This window comes from Plectropomus leopardus, chromosome 22, assembly GCF_026936395.1.
Source record: "Plectropomus leopardus strain MGB_pleo_1.0 chromosome 22, ASM2693639v1, whole genome shotgun sequence".
NCBI lineage: Eukaryota > Metazoa > Chordata > Actinopteri > Perciformes > Serranidae > Plectropomus > Plectropomus leopardus.
Genome location: NC_142197.1, coordinates 24353121 through 24379310, shown reverse-complemented (window position 1 = coordinate 24379310; position 26190 = coordinate 24353121). Strand labels below are relative to the sequence as shown.

The 26190-nt window shown below is 38.7% G+C and overlaps 1 protein-coding gene across 2 annotated transcripts in view; it reads right to left on the bottom strand.

Annotated features, from left to right (window-relative positions):
• tmem178bb (transmembrane protein 178Bb) overlaps positions 1 to 26190 on the bottom strand; it is a 153926-nt gene that overhangs the window by 67435 nt on the left and 60301 nt on the right. For both annotated transcript variants that reach the window (XM_088072543.1, XM_042511304.2), the window contains one exon: positions 7181 to 7294. In XM_088072543.1, the coding sequence (XP_087928669.1) occupies positions 7181 to 7294 (114 nt within the window). The remainder of the gene's footprint in view (positions 1 to 7180; positions 7295 to 26190) is intronic.

The window sequence follows — 26190 nt, the reverse complement described above, 5'->3', positions numbered from 1 at the left end:
CTGTCATTGTCACACAGGCGCCGCATAATCTACCGACCGCAGCAGCCGCATCAGCATGATGAGATTGAGTGGGAGTGGCTGCCTGGTGAACAATTAGCCTCAGCCACCACCTTTAGCAGCTACCTTGGATTAAACACTGTCACTCATTGACAGCATTTTCTGGCTCACAATTTATGCTTGCTTTTGAAGTAACAAAATCCCTAAGCTGCAGTATGAGGAAAAACCTCCTTCCTTTCTAAAAGCCAGCGTCAAAAACGTATGCACCCTCGCCGCTGTCTGCATCTGTGACAATGGGGGTGGTAGAAGGGATACTGTGTACCCTCAGCTGTTGCTTTGATGTTTGGCAGTAATAGAAAAAGGGGGTTTTGGTGCCGCTGCAAGTCGCTGCAGCTTTTTTGACTGACAGAAACAAATGAGTATCATGTTCATCTGTGAGTCTTTGAAGCGGCGTCAGTGTCACCCCTCTGTTTCCTCAAATCTATGTAATAGGAGTGGGAGAAATTGTCAGGGCTGCTAGAGCTCAATTTCACACACTTCATGAAAGTCAAGACTAGGTTGTCATTCTTACTTAATCCATACAAGGCCTGGGGCAGCGGGGGCGGATTTGGTCCAGGACATCTATGAAGTTGAACAGCAAACTATTAAACTCAGCCTGCTGACCAAACAGCCTGAAAGGGCCCAGCTCAAGAAGAGTTAACAGTGCACCCAAACCTCAAATTCTACTGTAGAATACTGTATTAAATTCAACAGCAATATACTGCTAAAGTCATTTACAGTATTGATGCTGTAAAATAACACTAGGATAATGGAAACTACATGTTATTCAGCAGAAATATATAAATACAATTATTATTATTATATTATAAATAGCTGTAAAAAGTTAGGCTAAATGCTAAAAGTCATGTACAGTTTTTTCAAATTACAGGAAAACAGTGTGAATCTTAATGCTTTTGGAGCCAATATTACACTGTGAACGTCAATTCTACTGTAAAATACTGTAATAAATTTAATGTTGAGGAAATTTACAGTGGTGACACTATAAGACAACGGTAGAATGCTGGCGACTACAGCTACTGGCAGTTTACTGTAATTTTACAGGAAATTTTGTATAGTGAGGGCTTTGTTTATTCACCCGGATATTTTATTTTTTTTTTTTGTTTTCATACCCACATCAGAGTGACAGGCCATCGGTTAGAGGAGTGGAGTTATCTCACACTGAGATGGTGTGTGGATAGGCCCGGTAATAAGGACATTAAACATCTCTGACTGGAGAGGGGTGACCTTCCTGCTATAAATATGAGCTATGTGTTTTCCTGAGCTTGCCAAGATAGTGAAGATGAAACACAGCCTTCCCGTTCCTATGCATATGAGCCAAAAAGTGAAGCAGAAAACGGCTGGATCTGAACCAAACATTTCCCGGGCATTTGCATACGCAGTAGCAGCTCTCTTATTTAGCCCAATAAATGTGATGTCTTTTGTCCTTGGCCGGAACTAAAGCGCAGATCCACGGGGGGATTATGTGGGGTCGATGATCTCACAGTGGGAACTTTACATCGTCTAGAGCTGAAGATGCTGACTGTAATGCCATAAACTGTCAAACAGATAGATGCAATGCACTGATTTACCAAATTTAGACCGGAAGGGAAAAATACAGATCTCCTTTTGACTGCAAAAAGTGCACTGTATGCATCAACAATGGTCATGCAACGGTGATTTTTGCTCAGGCTCGTCTCTTTCACCGGAGGGATTGAATATACGATCCCTAAAGGGAGAACAACAAGCAGAGGTGCAGCCAAAATGTGGCCATAAAGGGAAGTATATGCAATGTTTTGTTGTGACAAATACTAATCAAGAGGACACACTTTCCCTGTTAGAAAGCTTTGGTTTTCAAAACCTTCTGAGAACATTTAAATGCAACCATTCAGTGTTTTAGTAACATTTTCAGTGGCAAGTTTTCTTCATGTTCCCAGAACATTTTTGTAACACCTGTAAATTCAATAACAACCCACAAAAGTAATAAACCACAAAGGTAATACAAGTCTGCAGCTTTTAATGTAATAATCCCACAAACCTAAGAAATTTTCCACCGATATATTGGCAGTGGCCTACTACAAAAGTAACACATTAAACATATATTACCATATTTCCTGCAAATGTCCAGAAAAGGCATCACTACAACGTCCAAAAAAGACATCTATACAAAGTGCAGAAAAGACATCTATGATGTCCAGAAAAGTCAAGTATATGCTGTCCAGAAAAGACATTTACAGTATATGATGTCCAGAAAAAACATCTATATGAGGTATAGAAAAGACATCTATATGACGTCTAGAAAAGACATCTATATGATGTCCAGAAAAGACATCTCTATAAGGTATAGAATAGACATCTATATGAGATATAGAAAATACATCTATATGATGTCCAGAAAGGACATCTCTATAAGGTATAGAAAAGACATCTATATGACATACAGAAAAGACATCTATATGACGTCTAGAAAAGACATCTATATGACGTCTAGAAAAGACATCTATATGACGTCCAGAAAAGACATCTATATGACATACAGAAAAGACATCTATATGACGTCTAGAAAAGACATCTATATGAGATATAGAAAAGACATCTATATGACGTCCAGAAAAGACATCTATATGACATACAGAAAAGACATCTATATGACGTCCAGAAAAGACATCTATATGACATACAGAAAAGACATCTATATGACGTCCAGAAAAGACATCTATATGACATACAGAAAAGACATCTCTATAAGGTACAGAAAAGACATCTATATGAGATATAGAAAAGACATCTATATGATGTCCAGAAAGGACATCTCTATAAGGTATAGAAAAGACATCTATATGACATACAGAAAAGACATCTATATGACGTCTAGAAAAGACATCTATATGAGATATAGAAAAGACATCTATATGACGTCCAGAAAAGACATCTATATGACATACAGAAAAGACATCTATATGACGTCTAGAAAAGACATCTATATGAGATATAGAAAAGACATCTATATGACGTCCAGAAAAGACATCTATATGACATACAGAAAAGACATCTATATGACGTCCAGAAAAGACATCTATATGACGTCCAGAAAAGACATCTATATGACATACAGAAAAGACATCTATATGACGTCCAGAAAAGACATCTATATGACATCCAGAAAAGACATCTATACGATGTCCAGAAAAGACATCTATATGACATCCAGAAACGTCCAGAAAAGACATATATGAGGTATCGAAAATACATGTATATGTTGTCTTTCCCTAAAGTCTATGATAGCTGAGATGAATTATGCGACATGTTTTGATGTTCTTGCACAACTTTGTCACAACATCACCAATTGCAATCCTCATGTTTGTACATGTTTAATATGAACATGCTGCATGCCATCCTCCATTTATGTTCTGATTTCAATAACTGTAGTTAATAACCATTTCATAAAATATTAACATTTTGTGAATAAACTTGCATACATACATAATATCATCCCCTGCTCTGGATATGCTATAGAATAGCCTCTAAATAGAAACATTTTTCCTCCTCTGCTTTGTAGGACAGAGCTGCACAGCGGGAAGACGGCTGAAGGAAACAGACAGCGGAGCAGTCCTCTGCGATTTGGAGTAGAGAGGAGTTTTTCCCAAGTCTGTCACCTGACAGTCGAAGACTAGTCAGACTGAGACGGTGACAGTTTGAGGTCAAAGCGTGTTTCCACTCTGCTCAGTGGCCAGGCAACTGGAGAGCTGCAACATGCCCAGAGGTACGACTCATGAATGGCAGGTATCCGAAAACTAGATAGAATCCCTGTAGATTCCTCTGACAGCACTCGTACCCATGCTGATATAATCTAACAGCGCTGAGGAGAGGAGGCCCCCCAGTTACTTAGTCTATTTTCTACATGTCCAGGACTTACTGGACAAGTAAAACTAAAACATAAAGTTAGTGTGGCTCAAACTGGATCACAACTGAATGCAGAGAACTGAGTTCATTACCCCCAAAAGTAAGAATGTTAAGCCAAACTTACAACATATTGATGCTCTGGCTATCCTTAGAGTCTGACCAGTACAGAGACCTACAGTGGAAAGTTTGCTCTGAAGGGGGCGCTAGAGGGAAAGCCCATAGGGTAGTTACATTAAAATAAAAAAAGAGTTTTTGGGAAGATTCAATAAAAGAAATGACTAAAATATTTGGCACCTTCATTAGCAAAAACCCATTGTGTTAACTTTTAGGGAAAGTACTGGAAGAAAGATTTAAAAATGTTAATGATAAGGATAGCAATAATTTCACAATTAAGATATTGATTAAAAATTACAACATAAATGGAAAGATCTTGTGAATGAAATATATGAAATGGAGAAGATTACTATGAGAATTAGAAACCAAATACATATATTTGAAGAAACCAATTAAATATGTAACATAAAGAACTTTTATGAATTCTCCTGAATGGCTTGTTATTTATTTATTTATTTATCTTTTATTGTTATGTATGTATTTTTGTTTATTTTTATTTTTTAATTCTATTATTCATCTTTGTCTTCTTTTTTTAACCATGTTTGGATATGTATTTTATTTAACTGAAAAAAAAGCTAAAAAGAAAATTATTAAAAAGATTTATTCCCTGAGGAACATGGTTGTTCTCAGCAAATGTCGAAACAATCTGCCAGCTCAATTATGAAAAATCTTGTGTATAAATTTGACATTAAAACTGATTTTGGAGGAAAACTTTCTGAAAGAATAAATTCATAATCATGAGTTTACTCAGAAAAAAAAATCATGTTGATGTGGCAGTTTTGACATTTCTAGTGTATGGTACAACCTCATAGTCTGATAGTATGAGATAAGATATGTAGCATTCAGCTTCTGGGGACCATGCATATTTATAGCAGTTTTGAGGTCAGTGATGGATATCTTGTCTTTGGCAAAAGTTGAGATCAAAGGCAAATATTTTGTTCTGGAACAAACTCTTCAATAGACGCCTAGATTTATGTACAGATGGACACAAACAACCAATGGAATACCACAAACCCTTAGAAACTATGAAAGAATAATGATTTTTGCAGAGAAGTGGCCTAAAAGTGCATAATTAATTGCAAAAATCTTGGGCACATAGATGGTTTAAGTTCTGCAAAAACCTGGAGATATAGACAAACAATGTAAATCCCTCAAAATGGTAAAAGCCAAGGAGTCATGAAAAGCATCCATCCACTGAGAACCATGAATGAGCTCAGCAAATTTTGTGACAATCTTCCCAATTATTTTATTGGATATCTTTCAGCCAAACTTGACTTTCAACATCTGAGACCTGAAGCAGCATGGCAACCAACTGGGGTCCAGAGGGAAACCTGTCTCTCACCTGAGTGAGTGAGGATAAGCTCCAGTGGCCCACGACACTCCAGTGAATTGGTATAGCTAAGGGAAGGTGGCAACCTAATAGTGCCTCTAAAAGACAGGTTAGGGCTCACCAAAAACACCTGGATTTATAGAGTCAAGCCTGATAGTATTCTTCCTCTGGGGACCATGAACATCCACCAGCACAGAATTTCAGTTTCAAAGTTGACTTTTCAGTCATTGCCATTGTACTAAAAGGTATTTAAACTGATTAAAGCAGAATGTCCTTCCCCAAGATAATACAGCATAGGTTTTTTTGTACAAACAGCTTACCATGACTTATTTTTACCACCAGGCAAGGATGGGTCAAGCAAACACAGGACTTTCAACCAGTTTAGGTTAGGTACTATTTACATATAACAAATGCTGGGCCGAGGACCTGAAATTGGGTAACAGTACCCTGCGTTACCTTTTATCAGAACTTTACTTTCTCTGTAACAACAAAAAACAATTCTGAACAAGCTGCATGGATAATGAATTGGACCAAAAAGCAATACTGCTGCTCTGCTCTTTTCTAATCACACAAAGAGCTAATCTTCTGTCTCAGTCTGTCTGCTCAGCTAGCAGTGATATGGCTTGCCGAGAAGCTGACAAAGCACAGTGACGAAGCAACCGACAGAGCCAAACTGCTTCGTGATGCGTCCGCCTCCTCTCCGTAGTTGAACCTGTTGGCTGCGGCTGATGACAGAGCTCTGTATAGCCACCAAACCTGGCTTTCAGGGTTTGGGGCACTTTGCGGCTTTCTTGCCCTGATACGCTCTTAGGTACAGATGTTTGGCATGATACATTTAATGTGAATAGGTACTCTGTAGTACTAACATAATTCAGTCGCTACCCCTTAAAAGTAGCGGGTTTGGTGCCCAACCTGACACCCAAGAGAAGGGTGTTGTGTGCTGTGCGAAACAAAAAGTCAATGTTATTTTGACTTAAAAGTACAAGTTATCATTTAGCATATGTCACATTTGTAACATATGCCATGACAAACATACATATTTTAACCAAAGTAATGCATTAGTGCTACAGTTTTACAATATTAACCAAGCTGTGACTGGTCATCTCTGGGGCACCACTTGCTCACCTGTGGAGCAGGCGTCTCATGTACAAGGACTATGTCCTTGCCAAATACTTTGTTCTGGAACAAAGTGGTGGACAGATGAATGGACAAATGCAGTTGGCCATAAGAGTACCATCAAGGGTTATTGATCATTGGCCGGCAAAATGGTCCAGCGCTTAAAATGATTGCACCGTACTGGAAATGTTGACACTTTGATTCCTGCAACAACCACGCTCCCTGCCCTGCAGCAACAAGCAACCTGCTCCAAAAACACTTTTGCTGCACTAACAGAGCAGTGAAAATAAATGGCACATCTTTATACCCGCAAAAAAATAAAGAACAAATCAGATAAAATGAAGGCTAAAGTCTATTGTAGCCTGTAGGTTTAATCACAATGAAATTTCCCTGCCTTTTTTTCAGTACCTTTGCTCTTGAATATTGCGACATTAACAACTGGCACTGTAAGCTCAAGGGAGTAAAGTCGATTAAATATAAAGACAGAGGAGAGCGTTGAATAAGTCTGCTGCTCGTGGATTTCTTTGTATCTTCTTCTGTGATTTAAAAAAAATGTCTGTTACAATAAGCACTTCTCAGAAAAGTGGAACAAAATGTAATCAGCCAAAAGCATTTCTGTACACACAAAAAGGTACTCTATCGCAGGAGAAAGAAAAGACAAAAGAAAAGAAAGTTGAGACTTACGGAGGGAGTGCCACTCGTCCTGCCTTATTGTCTTGGTGATGTTGTAGGAGAGGTTTTTGGGTATCGTAGCCGAGGAGTAGTGATACTTGATGTAGGAGCACCTTGCAATGGAACCTGGGTAGAGAAGAAAAAGAAAATTAAATATAAAAAACCCTGACTCATGGGTCATTACATAAGATTGACACTGGTGACACTCAGAGTAGGAATGAATGGAACATTAAGATAACATTATTCCATAGTGTCATGATTTAGCCAGAGAGGCTATATCTGTCAGTTATTAATTAAACACCCAGACAAATCCCTCTTATTTCCTACAAACAATAGCAATCTGCCGTTGTGTGAGACCCTATTGTGTCGACGCTAAAGAACACGTTCGACATACATTTTTATTACCTACTGAGGCTGACACATCGGCTGTCAGAAAATTGGTATGTTCCTCAAAAAGTTATTAACTTATCAGTCAAGGGAGCCGTTCAATGTATAATTATGAACGTCTCTAAGAGTCCCCTGGCCTGGTGATGTGTGTGGGATTTCGAGATGAAATGTTTCACTGGCACTGTAGACCTGAATCAAACTGACAGTCAGAAAGATGTACAAATATAGAAATACTAAACCACAATGGTGGTAGATTTCAAAAAACAAAAAACAACATTTTCTAAGGGCTACAAAATGTTGATCAAGGTGACAGAATTGGATGGTGCTTAAACACTCAAAAACACATATGATTAGACTTTCATGACAAGTGACCTCTTGTGCAAATAATTATTCATGAATTCATTCATTTTCTTCTCCTTATCTCCTGGTCCGGGTCACAGGGGCAACAGGCTGAGCCTCTTGTGTGCCTGATATCATTCTTTTGGTCACTACCCAAAGCTCATGATCATAGGTGAGGATTGAGACGTAGATGGACAGGTAAATCGAGAGCTTCTTCTTTACCACAATGGTCCGGTGGAGTTCCTGCATCATTGCAGACACCGCACCAAACCCCCTGTCCATCTCAGGCTCCCTTCTACACTCACTCATACACAAGACCCCAAGATACTTGAACTCCCTTGCTTGGGGCAGCAACTCTCTCCCATCCTGAAGCGAGAAATTGACCATTTTCCAGCAGAATATATCATTCAGTGTGATAATGAAAGATTATGTCTGATTCAGTGGTTGAAATTTCATGGCAATGCATCTATGAGTTGTTAAATTATTTCAGTCCAGATCAAAGTGATGAACAAATCAACTGACATTGGCATCCAAAGAATCAATCATATAGCTTGTTTGCAATTATATCAATTATATGTGACCGATGACGCAGAAACGTCAGATGGGGGCCAGGAAGTGAAGAACAATAGTTGGGAATCATTGGGAATGGAGAAAAGTGAATATGCTGAAGCCTTACATGGACCTGCATACAGCAGCTATCATCCGAAAATTTCTAGACACATTGGTTTATGATCCCAACACTTTATGGAAAAGTTATTTTTCTAAGGGTTGACAGATTTTCCTGGCATGGAGGCAATCGATAATACAAATGACCTAGTTATGCAGATCTTGGGGCTTATAACTATTTTGTGGTTTTTTTTTAGCGTCATCACTGTGGTTCTAGCAAGTTTTAGCCACCTAATGTAGGTGTTATTGTAGCGACCCATTGCTGTTTCCTTTGGGGACAGTGCGGCCAAAAGTGGCTGTTTTTAACCAAGACATTGCTGCTTTTTACTGCCAGGATGGTGCCACAGAAGAGGTTGTTTGTCATGTGCTACAAAAAGCTGAAGTTTGAAATCAAAGTTGGAAATAGAGGTCAATGATTTAAGTTCTTAGAAATAGTCTTAGAGCTACTGCTCAAATTTAATTAATTGAATTAATTAATTGTTTCAAATTAACCAGGCACTAACAACTCAGGCAGCAGAGTTATTTGGGTACTCTAAACCTCTACATTTTCTGTCATTTTTCAGACTGTAGTGTGACAGTATGGGCTAAAGCATCACAATAACAATCAGACATCTTACATCCATACGGAACCAGGCACTGAAAATAATGGCCTAATGACCTTTCCAGTGATATCACAGTCACATGATACATGATACACAGTACAATCTGCTTAGCTTTGAAAGATGTACTACTTTTTGTTTATTCAAATTAGTTTTCATATGTATTAACAGTCCTGCCCCAGAGCCTCTTTTCAAAAAAAAGACAGCAACACAGTAACTAGGACCATGATGAATGACAACTGTAGAGTACCACATCGATCTAAATCAATCAGCTTTCTCCATAAAAGGCCGTCAAGTCTGGAAAACATTACTGACTGAAATCAAATTAATTCCGCACATAAAATCTTTTACAACAAAGGTCAAGTGCTGGTTAAAAGCAAACAAGAGCTGTTACAATTTTGAGCTAATTGTACTGTAAATTATTAGCTGACAGATGAGGTCCGGGGGTTGGATTTGTTTTAACTCATAGAATAACACTGATTTACTAATCCTGCTAGAGATGTCCTGGAGCCAAGTGGTCCTAGACCCCTTCAGTGCAGCTACAATGTCCCCGTTATGATTCACCTGGTGACCTTACTACAGCCAATATTCCATGTAAATCTAGTGCAAATTCAACCCAATTTCCAGATAATCTGCAAAAGGAAATGTGAATTCATGAATTAAACCGTTTCGATCCACCAGTGTCATGTGAATACTAGGAGTATGCTGCATTAAGATTTTGATTCCATTTCACAATTGAACCCATTTTATTCAAGTGGAGCCCATATGGCTTATGCCAGGGACCACCTGGGTAGCAAGTGGGTATGGGCCCAAAATGGACATCTTATCTAGGGCCCACATGGATAAACCCACCCGTGGACAATCCCATATAAGGCCCAATTTTTCTAGCCCATTTTGTGGGCCCCACATACAAATATTTGCTGGGAAGATGTGGAGGACACAACAAAACAAGATAATAAAATTAAAAGAGCTACAGTCAAATCTAAAACAAGCATAAATTATGTGGAAATATAGCAGAAACATGATATTTCTTGACTTCTGTGACTTATTGTGTCATATTTTGACTTTTTGACAGAAATATTTGCAGTCAGTAGTGCATGTTCTTACCAAGACTATAATATTCTGGCTGGTGGAGAAAGAGCTGCTTCCTTTTGACACTATTACTGCATGTCTGCTCTAATTATCTCTGGCAAGGTTGTGTGGCTTACTGAAAATTGCATTATTGGAGTCCTAGGAGATTCGAACTGCACAAACAGAGACAACCAGGATAATACCCCCTGCCTTCCCTCTGTCCTGCAGGCTATAGCCATGTACACACACACACACAAACACACAAATGAAATAAACAAGCAAACCCAGGAGAGCACAACTGCTGACAATGATAATTACCCATACATAACTATCTCTTTATCAGTGAAGCCGTCAACACCCCATTGCTCACATCACACAGAGGGACTAGATATATTCGATGAAACCATGGTGCACATGATTGTGCAGTATACATCTGAAAACACTACTATTACTAACAATAGTCAAACATTTCTGAAAAGCTAAAGAATGTTTCAAAACCTTGAATAAAACTATTGAATACAGATTGATATTTAGTTTCTTGATTGATATTGAGTTTTTCTGTTATTAAGCAACCCAATCATCAGAAAAAAATGATGGCATAATTCATTTCTGCAAACCACAGCCACATCACAGTTGTACGTTATTATGTTGCAGACATGTTGAAACAGCATTTCAATAATACTTTGGTTAATGTGTGGTTAGGTTTAGACACAAAAACCGCCAGGTTATGGTCAGGGGTTCAAAGCTAATGCAGATCAAGTAAACTATTAATTCACAGAACAACTGTGGTTTGTTGCATGTATTTAGGGAATAAATGAAGTAAAAAGTACAATAATACCCTCTGGAGTGTTGTGAAGTAGAAATAAAAAGGAATGCAGAATGAAAACAAGTCAAGCATAAGTAGAGAAGTACAGCTGAGTGAATATGATTGGTTGTTTATGTGTTACCTACATTACAGTACAAATCATTAAGGTTAAGGCTAAAAACAACTACATTTTGAGAGTACTTTAGTTAACAGTTATAGTAAACCTAAGACTATAATTAACCAAAATACCAAAATGCATGCACAGTGCAAGTGAAGTGTCAGCTTTTTTGTACCTTGTGGAGACGACACAAGGATATGCAGCAGACAGACAATTAAAAAATGCAACTAACATGCCTGCTGTGACACACAATGGTCATTCAGCAGAAATGCCTGATGTCTAGCCTTAGCCCACATTTCCAACAAACATTTTTGTTATATAGTAGTATCCTTACTACAAGTCGGTAACCCTCACGGACCTGTACCTTAACCTTAGATCTGTTTTGTGTTTCCACTACAAACAGTACTCTTACATATAGGCAGGGTTGTAACATGATAGCAACAGCTGCATCACTGTTCCATCTAGCTCTTGATGTACTTTGTCCTCATTGGCAATGCAAAGGAACATCTGCCCCATGTTGATCGTCCACAGAATGGGGTTGCACAACATCATTTAAGAACAGAAAGAGTACTGGTGTGTTGGATATTTTAAAAAAAGTGGGTTGTGCATTGAGATTTTGTCGAGCAAGAGTGATAATTCTCTCTTGACCAACTGACAAACTGCAATGTTTCTAGCTCTATCTTCTAGTAAACAGATCAGTTAGGTAGGTTCCTCAATAGAGAGGTTATGTAAAAATGGGATGGAACGGAGTTGTATTAGTACCATCCACAATTTTTCACAATCGAAATGCAAAAAAATAACCATTTAAATGAATCACAAACCAAACTGAACCAGATTGCTTGATAGCAATGCTGCTTTACATTGTTTGGTTATCACTGATAAGATCAAGCATAGAAGCCACCATGGAGGCCAAAGCTTAATTGTCTCATGGCCAACGCCCCTAAATGGTACAAAAAACTCTCTAAGCTCGTGCCTCAATAGTTGAATTTATAACTCCTAGTTTGAGCCTTGGTGGTGGTTTCATTAGAAAGAGATTAATGCCCAAGGACACTTTGATAGGTAGGACACGAGGGGATCAAACTGCCAGGCCTTTGATTAGTGGACAACCTGCCCTACCTCCTGTGTTGCCCTAGGAGGGTGACGAACCACCTCTCTCTACTGTAAGTTTAATTTCAACCACACTGCCTCCATGCTCTTCATATCTCTTTTTAGGTTGATCTGCTCTGACAATGTGCCACCACATAATTGCAGACTCTCTTTGCGGTTAGCACGAAACTCCCCTCTGTGGTCCCAAGCTCCATAAAGTAAGTGCGACCATGGCACTGAAGGACACTGAGGGTCAGTAGAAGAACCGAGAGTGCAGAGTTGATCAATTTATGTGTTGCATTGAGGAGAGTTTTGGCCTATTTCAGTAACTCACTAATTGCAACTGACCTCATCAACATATTCACCAACTTAACAACTTATTCATCAACATATTTTTTTCTCGCATTTGGTTAGTGCTAATTTTGGAACCTAGGTTGATAATATGATTTTACTGAGGCCTATGCCCATGCTTGTCTTAACCACAATAAAACCTTGAGTGGAATACTCATAGTCTGGTAACTCTCGTGGTAAATGTCATTCCATTCATCTCCCCAGGAAGGTGCTTCTGTTTAGGAGTACAATCCAATAAATGATAACCCCTTTGTCCCTTAGTGCATGGCATCATAATGCAACATTGATTAATCAATGATGTTCATGTGTAATCCATGTTCTCAGTGAAAGCTTGTCTTAAGGGCTCCACAAGGCATCTAGTGTTGCCTCAGAGATGCTTCCCATGTATATTGCTTGATCTTGCCTCTAACTCAGTGCCAGATCCCACTGGCTTTAGAACAAAGACTATCGATGTTATGGCAAGAACAGAAAGGTACCTAGCGATGATCCCTGTTGCGCAGTAGAATCATGGAGCTGGTATTAATTTTCCGTATGTTGGAGGAATCCTCTGAGACCTGGAGAGATTTCAAGTAGGTCAATAAAACGGATGACCTTGACAAGGGGCTCATCAGTGCATACTTGCACTGGGCTTTTGTTTCCCAACCAGCACTAATTTGAACCCAGCTCACTACTGCTTAACAAGCCCCCACTCACATACAGATATTAGATGAAGAAGCCACAAGAGGAGACAATCCACAGTGCAATTTATGTGCACTGACATTGTAGGTTTTTAAAATGCTGTTCCCTTGCTGCAACATGGACAGGACTGGATGTGCTGTTGAAGAAGTACTTGGGTTTTAATAGTGGGAAGTGGGGAATGAGGGCCCTGTCCTGACAAGTGGTCAGAGTCCATTAAGTCAAGAGATTTTGACCAGATGAAAGCAGAAAACAGCCATTTCCTCCTGCACATTTCTCATCCTCATCCATCTCTCAAATCGAAAGTGTTTGTCCCTCATGCAGGGAACCAAAGACATTGGCTTGTAAGAATCTAAAGTTCTAGAAATCCCCATTGGTAGTGAGCGCTATAGACAAGGCAACCAAATGCTGACAAAACACAGATAGCTCATTTTCCTCATGACATAAGTCAGACAGCAGGTTAACAAGTTTTCTTGTCTTGTTCGTAGCTTCAGACTTTTGCTGCAAACGGCATGAGCAAAAGAAAAGAAAAGAAAATGTTGGCATTGTATGTTTCTGCTAACAAAGAATTAGTAACATTTGCAGATTTCATATGTATTATATCAACAGAAGATGGAGGGGGTGGTGCATGGCGTGACACCTCGGCTAAATGCCTGCAAAGTTGCAGACAACTGTTCACAGTGGTATAGTGGAGGGTATACGTAGGTATATGGGGTATACCCACCTCATTATCTGGACCTATCAGCCAACAACAGAGATTAAAAAAGACAAGCACATCCTATAGTGGGTGCTAGATCTAAGATAAACCAAAATGTGAAAGAAAAATAGAGGTCCGCACACCAGGTCTTTCTCTCTACACACTATATATACTATTTATTCTCACTACTTTTTATGTGATTTATGTATTTGTATTTACTCCCTCACCCATGATTGAGTGACTTCAGCTGTTTTTAAAGTCACATGACTGTTGACGTGTATTTAAGATGGCGACTCACTAGGAAACCTATGAGACTGAGGAAGAGTGTTTTTTTTAGTCACTTATTTTTGCAGAATAAAATCCTTTAAGGGGAGCTCCCTGGTGTGCAGACCTTTAGTTTTTCACCTATCGGCCAAATAGCATTGGAGTTTATAGTGGACTATAACCACTTCCTCCCTGGTAACTTACCCATCTACCTAGTAGCACAACAAACATGGTTGTTTTTAGTGACCTGTTGCTCTGTTTCACTCAGTATCAAAACCCACTCTTCATGTAACCAACCAACCATCCTGACCTCTACCCTAAGTTTTCTTAATGACACAATATCATGCTACCTTACCTCTCCTGCTGAGAGAGACTGAGACTTTATTAATCACACAACCACAAGAGGTTGATTCCCAGAAAAACATTGATCATTTTAAGGGTTTGAACAAAGATTTACATCCCATATCATGAAAGTGTAATCAACAAATGGATGGTTTTAGCACTCCACATCACTAGGCACAATTGTACAGGCTGATGATAGAACAAAACAGGTTGTGTATCGCAAAGGGGTTTTTCCTCATGGAAGCATGAAACATGTACGCTAAATGTCACAGATCCTGTGTGCAATAATACATTGGTAAAGGGAAAGCTACAGGATTACCTTCCCGCCTTTACTTACAGTAATAAAGAAAGTAATGTACAGTCAATTTAATGGCAATCTGACCAATACATTTTGGCATAGTTTCCAAACTTTGGCCTTTGGGTGGTGCTTTACAAAAGTCACCAAATTCACTTGGAACCATCCTCAAGGTCCATAACATTTCATTTTATTCTTGCAAATAGCTTTCAAGCTTTCTTTTTGTGAACCAAAAACATAGATGTATAAACCAATCAAAACTGCCATGATAGTACCCACCACTAGCGCAATTAATTATTTATAGGTGTTTTTCTTATAAATTGATATTGCAAGTCATTCATAGGCCTAGAGTTCCATATCATTACAAAAAGTCACATTATTTATATAAAAAAGTGTTAACTACATGTCACATGAGGCTCATAATAATTAGATTCCTGCACTGAAAGCTTAATACAAAACTGTGAACAATAACAAATACACTGCTTCACAGTGTTGACAGAGGTTACTCTGAGTCACAAACATGTCTGCACTTTGATGTGAGGTCACCTTCATATATTTAGCTGTTGTACTGTAGCAGTGGATGAGTAAGCATAAATCTTGGCTCCATCATCACAATTCCCAGCTTTTTTTTGCCCAAATAAAGCTTACATTTGCCACACTTCCACATGCACGCTCTATATAATCATACCACCTTGGAAAAGTGACAGTGCCATAGTGCAATGTCGCAGAACTAATTAACCAAGCGTCTCTTTATTTCCTCTGCAGAGCCATTGATGATGTGCATAAAGTGACTTGTTGTTTCCCCCATGACAGTTTTTAATAAAACAGAGGCAGAAGTCGCCACACCACAGCCAGCACTCTCTCTAAGGAGAGGAGGAGTGAGCTGATGCTGGGCTTTTCCTCCCCCAGCCCTCTCACAGAGAACACTGGGTGTCAGATAGAAGGGATTCATCATGCGTGTGCATTATGCTGAGAGGATGATCTGTCAATAGCTTGTCTGACAAGAGACACTCTCAGATGGGCTGGAAGTGGACATCTGATAAGTGATTTCAGTATTGATCAGCTCAATCTGCACAACTGTACAGCAGCTGTTGGAAATGGTAGAGATCTATCATCAAGCATGTAGAGTTCTAACACTAAACTCAGGCTTAAGTTGATATTTTCATTATATCAAACCCAATTATTAGTAATTACATCCTGTCAGTGCATCTCTGTGTGGTTATTTTTCGTTGTTACTGGCAGAGTCTGTCTTTCCCGCACTGTATTCAAACTGCATAACCATACCCAAGGGATTCACATGATGCACTGATCAAATACAAAGGCATCTTTTTTTCTGTTCTATTTCTGACAGAACAGCTGTGCAAGGTGGATTCACTGCCTCCCTGTGGTCGATAAACGTGTCATCTTCACTTGAAGCCTAAAACCTGTATTACCCGAAAATCTCAATTAGTGATCAAGGCCTTTATTTATCTGAACTGCAGAGAAAACCAGGCCTAAGAGACAGACCTTCATTTTAAATGTCTTTTGTGTTATTGTTTCTTCTGTTTTAATTTGCTCCATGTGTAGCTCTGGCTGTATGCTCATGTGTATACCTGCAAAATGAAATGTGCCATAATTAGAACATAACCCATGTAATCGAGAAGGCTGTGTCACATAACCAATAAGCTGACATGAGTTAAGACGGAAGTAGTATAAAGGACAGAAGTTCACTTTAGGAGGAAGATTGGGGTGGTGTTTGGATCAAACAACCCAGAACTTTCCCCAAGGAGACCAGTGTTCCTGTCCTGTGTGAAACCAAGTGAACTTTTAGTTATTTTAAGTAATGTTGTTGCTTTTCTATACCTAAACTCTGCAACTTGACTGGTCTGAACCTCACCTGTGTAACTTTACTTACCTGAACCTAAACTACATAACTTTATTTTTCAAAACTTATCTTACATTTCTTTCCTAAACATAACCTACATAGCTTTATTTTCTAAACCAAACTTTACTTGCCTAAACCTAACCTACTTAACATCACTTTCTGAAACTTAGAAGGCTTGGGCAACGCATCGACGTAATCAACAGAATCGATTACGTGAATACATCAATTCACATAACGCGTGTCGACGTGTCACACCGTTTTACACAGTGCACGAAATGAGAGCACGAGCAGCGCCAGGCGTGTTGTTTTTTTTGTTTCGGGGCTCATGTATCAAGTTAGAGAATGCACACTTCTCGCCCGAGCAGCGCTTGTCAGGCTTGTCAGGCTTAGTTGACTCTATACCACTTTATACCGTAGTTTAAAGTCTTTCTCTGTCACAGAGATGATGAAATACAAAGATGTTGTATTTCAACTTCCTTGCTACCCTTTCATAACAAAAGCTATCTGACTGTGTCTCTGTGGACAGAATGCCATCAGTTGCTGATACTATGCATTTTATTTTGAAACATTTACAGGACAGGGTTGACAGCTGTGCAGGAGCTTGTATAACTTCATAAATGAGTGGAATATGTGCATATCAGCAGACAGCGGTATGCCTGAAGGCCCTGTTAAGGCTGGACTATTCTGATGTTCTTTTCGTAAATCTACACAACTGAAAATTTGTAAACCTAACCTTTGTAACTTGATGGTAAATACATAACGTGTTCACACCACTAGAGGGGCAATGATTTGTGAGATATCATACAAACTATTGTGTGTGCATTTTTGTTCAATATCATACCAGCAATAGTACAAAGGTACACTGATCTGTTGCCTTGAAAAATTCAGCATAATGCATGGTAATATAGTCATTTCCACAGCACCTGCTACTACTATCAGTAAGTCTTTAGAACTGCAACAATAAGAAGGCAGCATTTTAACAAAATGAAGGATCCACAATTTTTTAACAGCCTTCAACATCATCTCATGCCAAGTTCATGTCATATCCATGGTACCACAACCAACAAAATAGGATTTGACTGAAAACCAACCAAACATGGTTACATCACATAAGCCAAACCCTGTGATATAAAATAATGAAATTCATGGTATTTTTAACCCGCACATGGCCTACTAACTCTACAACCATGCAACCATCTTGAGTGATCCACAACAATTAATGTAAACATGCGACTCACTCCCACACCAAATATCCTATGAGATATGACCACAGTATTACAGAATCCAAACCAGTGGAGGTTTTTAAATAATTTATCATGCGGAAAATGATCACGATTCTCTTAGTTTTACAGCATTAACTAACAAAACGTAGGCTGGAGGGTGAGGACAAAAGCACATCCTGTGAACCCTCCATTTAGAGTGCATTTCCTAAATGTATTCATGCCTAAGGTAATCCAGTCTCAATTTAAATATCTGTAAAGGGAAAAGGCACCACACAATGCTCTTTAAAAAGCAGTGATCAGAGGCCTGGTCTCGACCATTTCCAAATATTTACCTGTGGAGGAGCAATTATGTATTCACTCCAAAACAAAGTCAACAAGTCTGGGTCACTGAAGATGTGAACTAACATGAGTCAACAGCTTTTTGCAGCCATGAGCAGCCGTTCCCACAGTGGCAGTCGTGTGACTCAGTTGTGAGCCTGGCAAACACACAGGAACATGTTGAGAGCGAGGAAACAGCACAAGAGACTTATGAAGACAAAATCTGGTTTTTATTCACCCAGATTGCACAGTGTGCACTAACTGGACATATAAAGCCTCCATGATTTGCGCATGTTGCAATGTCCTCTTGTAAAGCATATATCTGTGTTTTCAACACGTTCTCACTCCCAATTCTTCATAAATTTCACCAGACGTGTGACACATATTATGTATGTTACCTGACATGCAGGTCTAGGCGGTTCTCATTCCCAAGTTGTTATACACCAATGCTTTGTCAAGCCCCCCCGCCATGTCATACCTACACAAAAGGCACTCTTTGACATCTTTGTGCGGGTATAAGGAGTGTGAGACTCCCCACAGTGTGGGAGGGATAGTGGACAGACATACATTTTCACAAAAGAGACTTCTCTTTGTGTCCCCTGTGGAACCAAAGGTCAACCTTCTTTTAATGTAATGTTACATAACTTATAACTTAACGTAATTTTATGTATTTACATCAAATTGTGCATATTTTATCCCAAAACAGGATGTTGCTTTTTTTAAACTAACTGAGCAGTTTTGTTGACTAGACCCAACTGCAACAGTCTGACGTTAACCAACCGTTATGTGTTTCACCCAGGAGAGACACCCAGGAGGAGACAGCTGTGTGTCACATAGAGATGCTAAAGGGTGCCTAGTATGACAAAGCATCGGTATTGGATGATCTGATGTAAACACTCAACATTAACTTTTGGTTTCACACAGGACACAAACAGCAGTCTCCTAGGTGAAAGTTCTGTTCCAGCTTACTTGGAACTTCTCGCTCTTTACACCATGTCATTGCTATGAGTGGATTTACACTAGAGTTAGCTGAAAGCCCAGCACGTTTTCTACAGATTCTAAAGAGTGCCTTGCGTGTCAGAATCAGACATCAACAGTTGCTGACCAAGCTGTCGTATCTGACGCCCGGAAATAAGAGCGGCTTGCTGTTTTCATTTCTGCGTGTCTTTGTTGTGATCACAACCAATACCCTACACTCAAAACTGGCAGCCCAACTGTGCTTTTCTCTTTAAATTGGTAAGAATACAAGTTTGAGGCCATTTGGGGCCAGCATAAACAGAGTCCATAAATGAACTTATGTCAAATATGTTAGCAAATAGTGAAGTATTTCCTACGGACACGTCAATCTAAGCCTTCATGTAGAGTCAAGTTGATGTCTGCCTGATAAAGCTAATAGTTTTTCACTTTAAGAACTACAGATGACCCATTGAAATTCTTCAAATAGACAAAAAAAGAAAAAGATTACAAACTTTTCTTGATATTAACCTCCCAAATTTGCAAAATGACACTTTGTAATTTTGTAATCTACTGCATGTCTTACTTAAGACTGGCCTGAATTATACAGTCCTAAATACACAAATCCTGAAAATTAGATATCATTGAGTTTACTCTTGAACCACATCTATATACAAGTACTAGAACGAAACTCACCTAAATTGAAATGAATAAAGAATGCAAAGTCTTTAAAACTAAAATGTGGTGTTAGTTAGGAACACTGTGCTTTGCTGCATTAACCTTAATGATGCTTAAATAAAGGCATATTGATAATAGAATAAAAAAAACACATTGCCAGCTGTAAATTATATTCAAAATTTCTTTCTGCAAATTTTCATAAATAAAGCCCTTCTTTTGGAAGCGTTTGAAAGATGCAGTCCACACAGAGTGCTTATGCGGCACAAAATCATTACTCATTGAATCAATATGTTAACTGAGCGTTAATTTCATCCGAAATTGAGCATCCACACCCGTGTATATTGCAAATGAATGGGCAGCAGCATCACACACTGTCAGGACGTGGCTGTGCGTGATGTGGGAGTAGAGAGTAAGGATGAGGAGTAATCTGATGCCAGCCTTGTGTGATACATTCAATATCCTTTGACATCAATCACCATCTGCACTTCTCGGCCCGAAGCCGCAGCGCACTTTCACCGTTTGATTTCCTGACGAGCGAACGCTGCATTAACCTCTCTGCTGCTCGTCTCTGCACACGACGACACCCAAGGAGGCCTAATCCCAAACCTTGGGCTTTTGCACTGGGAGACTCATTACATTACACAACATTACACCCCTTCACAGAAAAACACTCCTTCCAGTGCTGAGGCCAGGGTATATTGCACCCGCTCTCCCAAATGGATTTCTAACTCAGTCATTTTAGCCAAATTGCCCTTCAGCCTTCTGCAAACATCTCTGAGCCAGACACCATTTCCTCTGTGTTACTGATTGTGACTGGAAGTGATTGCACTGAAGGTGTGGGACTGTGTGTGTGTGTGCTGTGTGTATGTGTTATTGTACCTGCCCATGTAAGTGTATTGTATTTCAACTGTCTGGATGTATGCACAGTGGCCATCATATTGCAGGGTTCATATTTTGGGCTCAGAGCAAGCAGCAATGGAGCCAAAACGAATGGCTTTTGATCTCTATAGCGAATTTCAACATTCATGACAACTGGAAAGGGAACGGTATGGAGGACTGAAACCGACAAAATCAAAAATAAAAAAATAAATGTGTCAATAAATAAATGAAAATGCCAAAACCAATAGGTGGAAAGTTGACAATGGCACATAGGTCAGCCCGCCTCATTTGCGAAATGAAGTGGGAATGCATGTGGAAATGTAGGTGGAGAAGGAGAGATAAATATGTTTGAGGAAATAAATGGCGGGGAAGCAAATGGGAAAAATAATACATAAATAAATGTATTAATAAATACAGAAATAAATAAATGAATTTAAAAATGAATAAATAAATAACAAAATAATTTTGTTATTTATTTATTATTTTGTTTTTTATTTATTGCTGATTTTCTGGAAATTTAGTAATTTCTATCTGGTAGTATTTAGTAATTTCTTGCTAATTTCTTGAGCCATTTTTGGTTGAGTTTTGTTGGTCAAAATTCAAGCACTTCGCTGCAGGTTACAAAGATCAGTACCAATTAGGAAGCTTGTAAAAAAATAAGAATAAGGGTGTGAGTTCACTTCCGTCATAATCTGACAATATTTACTAGATTTCAGCCATTACCAAATGTGTAAAGCAATGTAGTGATAGCTCACTGATAAGTAGAAAAATTGCTAGCGGCGTCACATGAATGCAATATCAGTTGGACTGATGCAGGGTGATGGTTATGGGTAGATCAAAGTCAGACTACTGTACCAGCATGTTTTATACTTTTTTAACACACCAGAGGGACAGAGGGACATATTCTTTGTGTGTTGAGGGATGGCAGGGCCCAGGGAACATTGTAACACTACCTGTCCACTGGGCAGACAGAAACTGATATTGATCTACTTATGTGACTCTGGGTAAGATAGCAAACAAGAGGATTTCCCCACTGGTGCTGTATTGCTTTAAACCTCAGAGGATTTTATAGCCAAGAACAAGCAAAGGACACCACAAACTTCCTGTGTCTTACAGAAAAAGTTAACAGACTGTATTTTACATCAGCTTTGGGATGCTGCCAGTCAAAACGTACTTGCTTATTGAAATTGCTTAATGACTTCCGAAATCAGTTAGGAGTGAAGGTGGAGGAAAAAAAACCTTTAACAAATAGTTGCTGTTGCCTTTTTACCCATTACAAATGTATTTCCTGCCTGTAATGGGGGAATATCTGGATCCAGAAGCTCTTACCGGAGCTGAGGGACATGCAAATCAATCACTGCTGCTTTTCATTCAGATGCAAACAGTATTTTTCATCCTTTCACAACACACCCAATTACGCTCAGAAATGCAGAAACAGAATGATGTGAGTGAGCGAGCGGTAGTAAACAACAGTTGTTAGTGCTGCTTGATAGGTAGAGGGCTGCAAACAAGCGGCAGATATCTGAATTGGCATGCAAACTGTTAAATTGTTTGCATGTTTGTTCAAATGCAATGCATGATTTTACCTCTGAGTGTGTGTGTGTGTGTGTGTGCGTATGTAAACAGGCATAATAAGGCATAATGTTACATAACTTACATGTGGACCTTGCGTAGGCAGAAGGCAGTGAGCAACAAGATATGGCCCCAAATAACAGCAGTAATAGTTTTTAAAAAAGAGAGAAAAACAAGGGTCCACATTTGCTAGAAATCAGGCAAAAAATTAAATTAAAAAACTAAAAAGAGAAAAGGACATGACAATTGCTGAGAATTATATACATTCTTTTTTTTAAAAAAAAAATTTAAAGACATGAAAATCGCTTAGAACTGTTTTAAAATACATATACATTTTTCTTTCAGTACCATAATTTGAAATATGTGAAATTATGATAATTTTACTTTTCCCCATTTTATGGATAATCCACCTTTTTTATTTTAAAAATTAATTTTCAGGTCCTTCTCTTATCGCCTTCTACTAAAATTGTCTTTCTTGCCAGGTGTTTTTTTTTTTTTAACCCTTTATTCACTATCTACTGCATATATATAACCAAATACAAAGTCAGCAAAGTGATGACATTAGATTGGAAATTGCATAAAGAAAGAAAGCAACAAAAATAATAAACCTAAATATACTACAAAAAAAAAAAAAAGAAAAGAAAACAAAAGACAATTAAAACAAATAAGCAAATAAACAAACAGAGTATTGATAGCTTGGGTTTAGTTACATTTCATATAAGAATTTTGCAGCATAGGTTTGTTTTGGGGTTTTTAATGCGTTTTGTTTATGCCTATGCACATTCACTTTAGCATCTATGTCTGAAGAATTTGGGAATGAGAACGGATTGATTTTATTGCTAATGACTTCAACTTTTCATTTGTTTTGTGTTCCGTCTCCTTTTTAAAGATACATTGTCTCGCTTCAAAGTCACTGTTCTATATTCAAGTATTAAAAAAACAGCAGACGGGCAACAGCAGCATTTTGGATATAAGCAGCTGTCAAAGTCACACTCTCCTTTTCACCACATCGTTTCGTTCTTATTTCAGAGCTCATCAGTGTAACGCTGTTCAGCTGCCAACTCTCATATCTCACATTTCAGAGCCTCTCATCAGCGCATGGATATGAGGAAGAGGGGAACTTTTCAAATCAAGTGATATAAAACCAGATATATTCACTGCCATAGAAGTTCACTAAAGCAAATTCAGGAAAAAACAAACATTTGTATAAAAGCTTTAGTGAGTACTGTATTCAGACTGGGAACATCCCCAGTGGAGACCTGAGCCAGCTGTCTTGGCGTGTTTCATGCGTGCCCGTGGCAGATAGTTTGGACAGCTCGCTGCCAGATGGGAGGTCCTGCTACAGTTCAAGCCCTGCCTGGCCTCATTTTTAAGTGACCCACTTCGTCTCTCCCTACGTCCCTCATCCCACACCCAAACCCACGGGATCAGTATGGTGAGCGGGCAGAGAGGCAGCACACACAGCCGTCCTGATGCTGCGCTCTCTCCCAGCTGGGAGGATGCACGGGGCCAGATGGGGCTGGAGGCTTTAGAAGGGTGAAGGCAGGAAGGGGAGGGGGGCCTGACCACCGTGTGTTCACAAACACCAGCTGTCTGCTGTTTTACCTCTATCAATATCCTCACACAACAAATCTACGGCTGCATCACGGTAACTGTGAAGACAGCTGTGTATGTGTGTCTAACTACCTTCAGGGACATCTTTCAGACTAAAGAGCAGTTAAGAACCTGAGCGAATTAGGTTGTTTTGTTTTTTTGTTTTTTGTTTTATTTTTTTTTTTCAAAAACGTGGGGAGAAGGCAACAAGCAAATTGACAAGACATGGCCTAAGAAATTTGCATTTTTTTTTATTTTAAGAAAATTACATATTATATAATATATAAATATTTATTTTTCATATTTTCTTTTTTCCACTAACATAATTTAAAATATATTATTATTATTGTTGTTGTTGTTGTTGTTGTTGTTGTTGTTGTTATTATTATTATTACATTGAGGTTTTCTGGACATTTTTCCCTTTTTTTGGGATAATCTTCTGATAATGTCGCCTCTTTTTTAAAACAAATTTTTGGGTCATTGGGATTTCTTGCGAGACTGGTCATTGCCTTTTGTTCCTATGTATTTTTAAAAAACATTTAAGAAATCAAACCTATCAGGTCAGGTTTCAAATGGTCAAATAGTTTGTGAAAGATGTCTGAACGCAGCACAAGAACCAGGCGGGAAATCTATGCCGTTATTATGCCTTGCCATTCTTTAGAAAAGGTACATCACGCCTTTAAGGCAGCATCAGAGGTAGTAACGTCACCAAAATGACTTCTCTATAAAAAGGACAGCCGGCAGGACATTGTCATGGGCGAGACGGATGTGATGTATTGATGATATCTTATGCAAGCAACCCATTCCTAGAATATTAGGAAAGCAGCCAACAGCAGTTAGCATCTAACTTAGAGAAGAAGAACAGCTGAAAAGTCTGTAAATTGGGAAAACAATGAGTTTTACCCTCTGAGCAGAGGATGAAATCAGTCGCCATCTAACAGAGACGGTAAATAATTGTTATGCCATTGTTATTGTTTAGAAAGCACTGGATTTCACACTAGAGGCAGATGCTGTTGTGTTACAATCCGTGCCTCTTTTGCTTCCACGATGCTGGCATGCTGTCTAAAATCCCACACTGGAGCAACATGATGCCATTGATGTTTGGTTCTGCATTTGGTAAAAAAAGCAAACGTGACATAGTAGGGATCTTTTTTTACAGCTCTAAAGTGTGATCACTGTGTAAAAAGGGCTTGTCTTATGTCACCAGAAGTGACATAAGTAAATGTGTGTGTGTGTGTGTGTGTGTGTGTGTGTGTGTGTGTGTATGTGTGTTGCTGTGACTCCACACAATTTGAATAGCTGTGAAAGGAATAATTGCCACTACTTAGACACCATGTAACACCTAACACTTTGGAGACTGCACTGCCAACCTCCTGTAATGTTATGTATCGAGGAGAATGAATAACATATAAGAAAGTGATAACAAAATATTGAAGTGTCTGTTCACCCTAATATCACTATCTTTCCTGCATGACTAAACCAAACGTTGGGGCTAATAGTCCTGATGTTTGCACTACAGCAACCGCCTGAAGTTTAAAACTCAATAATAACTCAGCCGTACCTGCTACAAATTTGCAATTTTCACCAAAACGTAGCACCAATTGAGCGGAAAATGTTCTTCCTTCAGTCTGGCAGGCATTACAGAGCCATCATTCTGTTTTTCTATAAACGGCAAACTAATTAAACCTTTCTCCTCCTACATTTTTTGCTAAATTAACACCAAACTTGCGACACAGCATCTACAGACTGTCTGACACTGAAAGTCAATGAAAATAAAAGCATCTTTCAACATTAATTTCTAAATTGTTCTCTGTTAAAAACAAAAAAACAACATTATAGACATCTCTACATTGTCTAGATCACTGGCTCTCAACCTTCTCATAAGGGAACCCTTTTCTATCAGAATAAGTGACATAATTCATGCATATTTCATATTACATTCAATGCATAACAACAACAGCACAGAGCAGCAGATGCACTTAACCATTATCCCTAATAATGCATGCAGTAACTGCAGGAAATTGTGGAAAATGCATGATTTGGATGAATTATTGATAAATTTTGAAAATTTTCTATCATTGTTATGTTTCTTAAACAATGCTATGCACCTTAAAGGCTTCTTTTTGGACAAATTCGGGGTGTTCTCCTTGACACCTGACCATTGTTCCATTAGCTTTTTGGCTGATTTATAAACATGACAATGTTGTTAGGCAGAAAGGTCAGTGACAATATTGAATCTAAACATT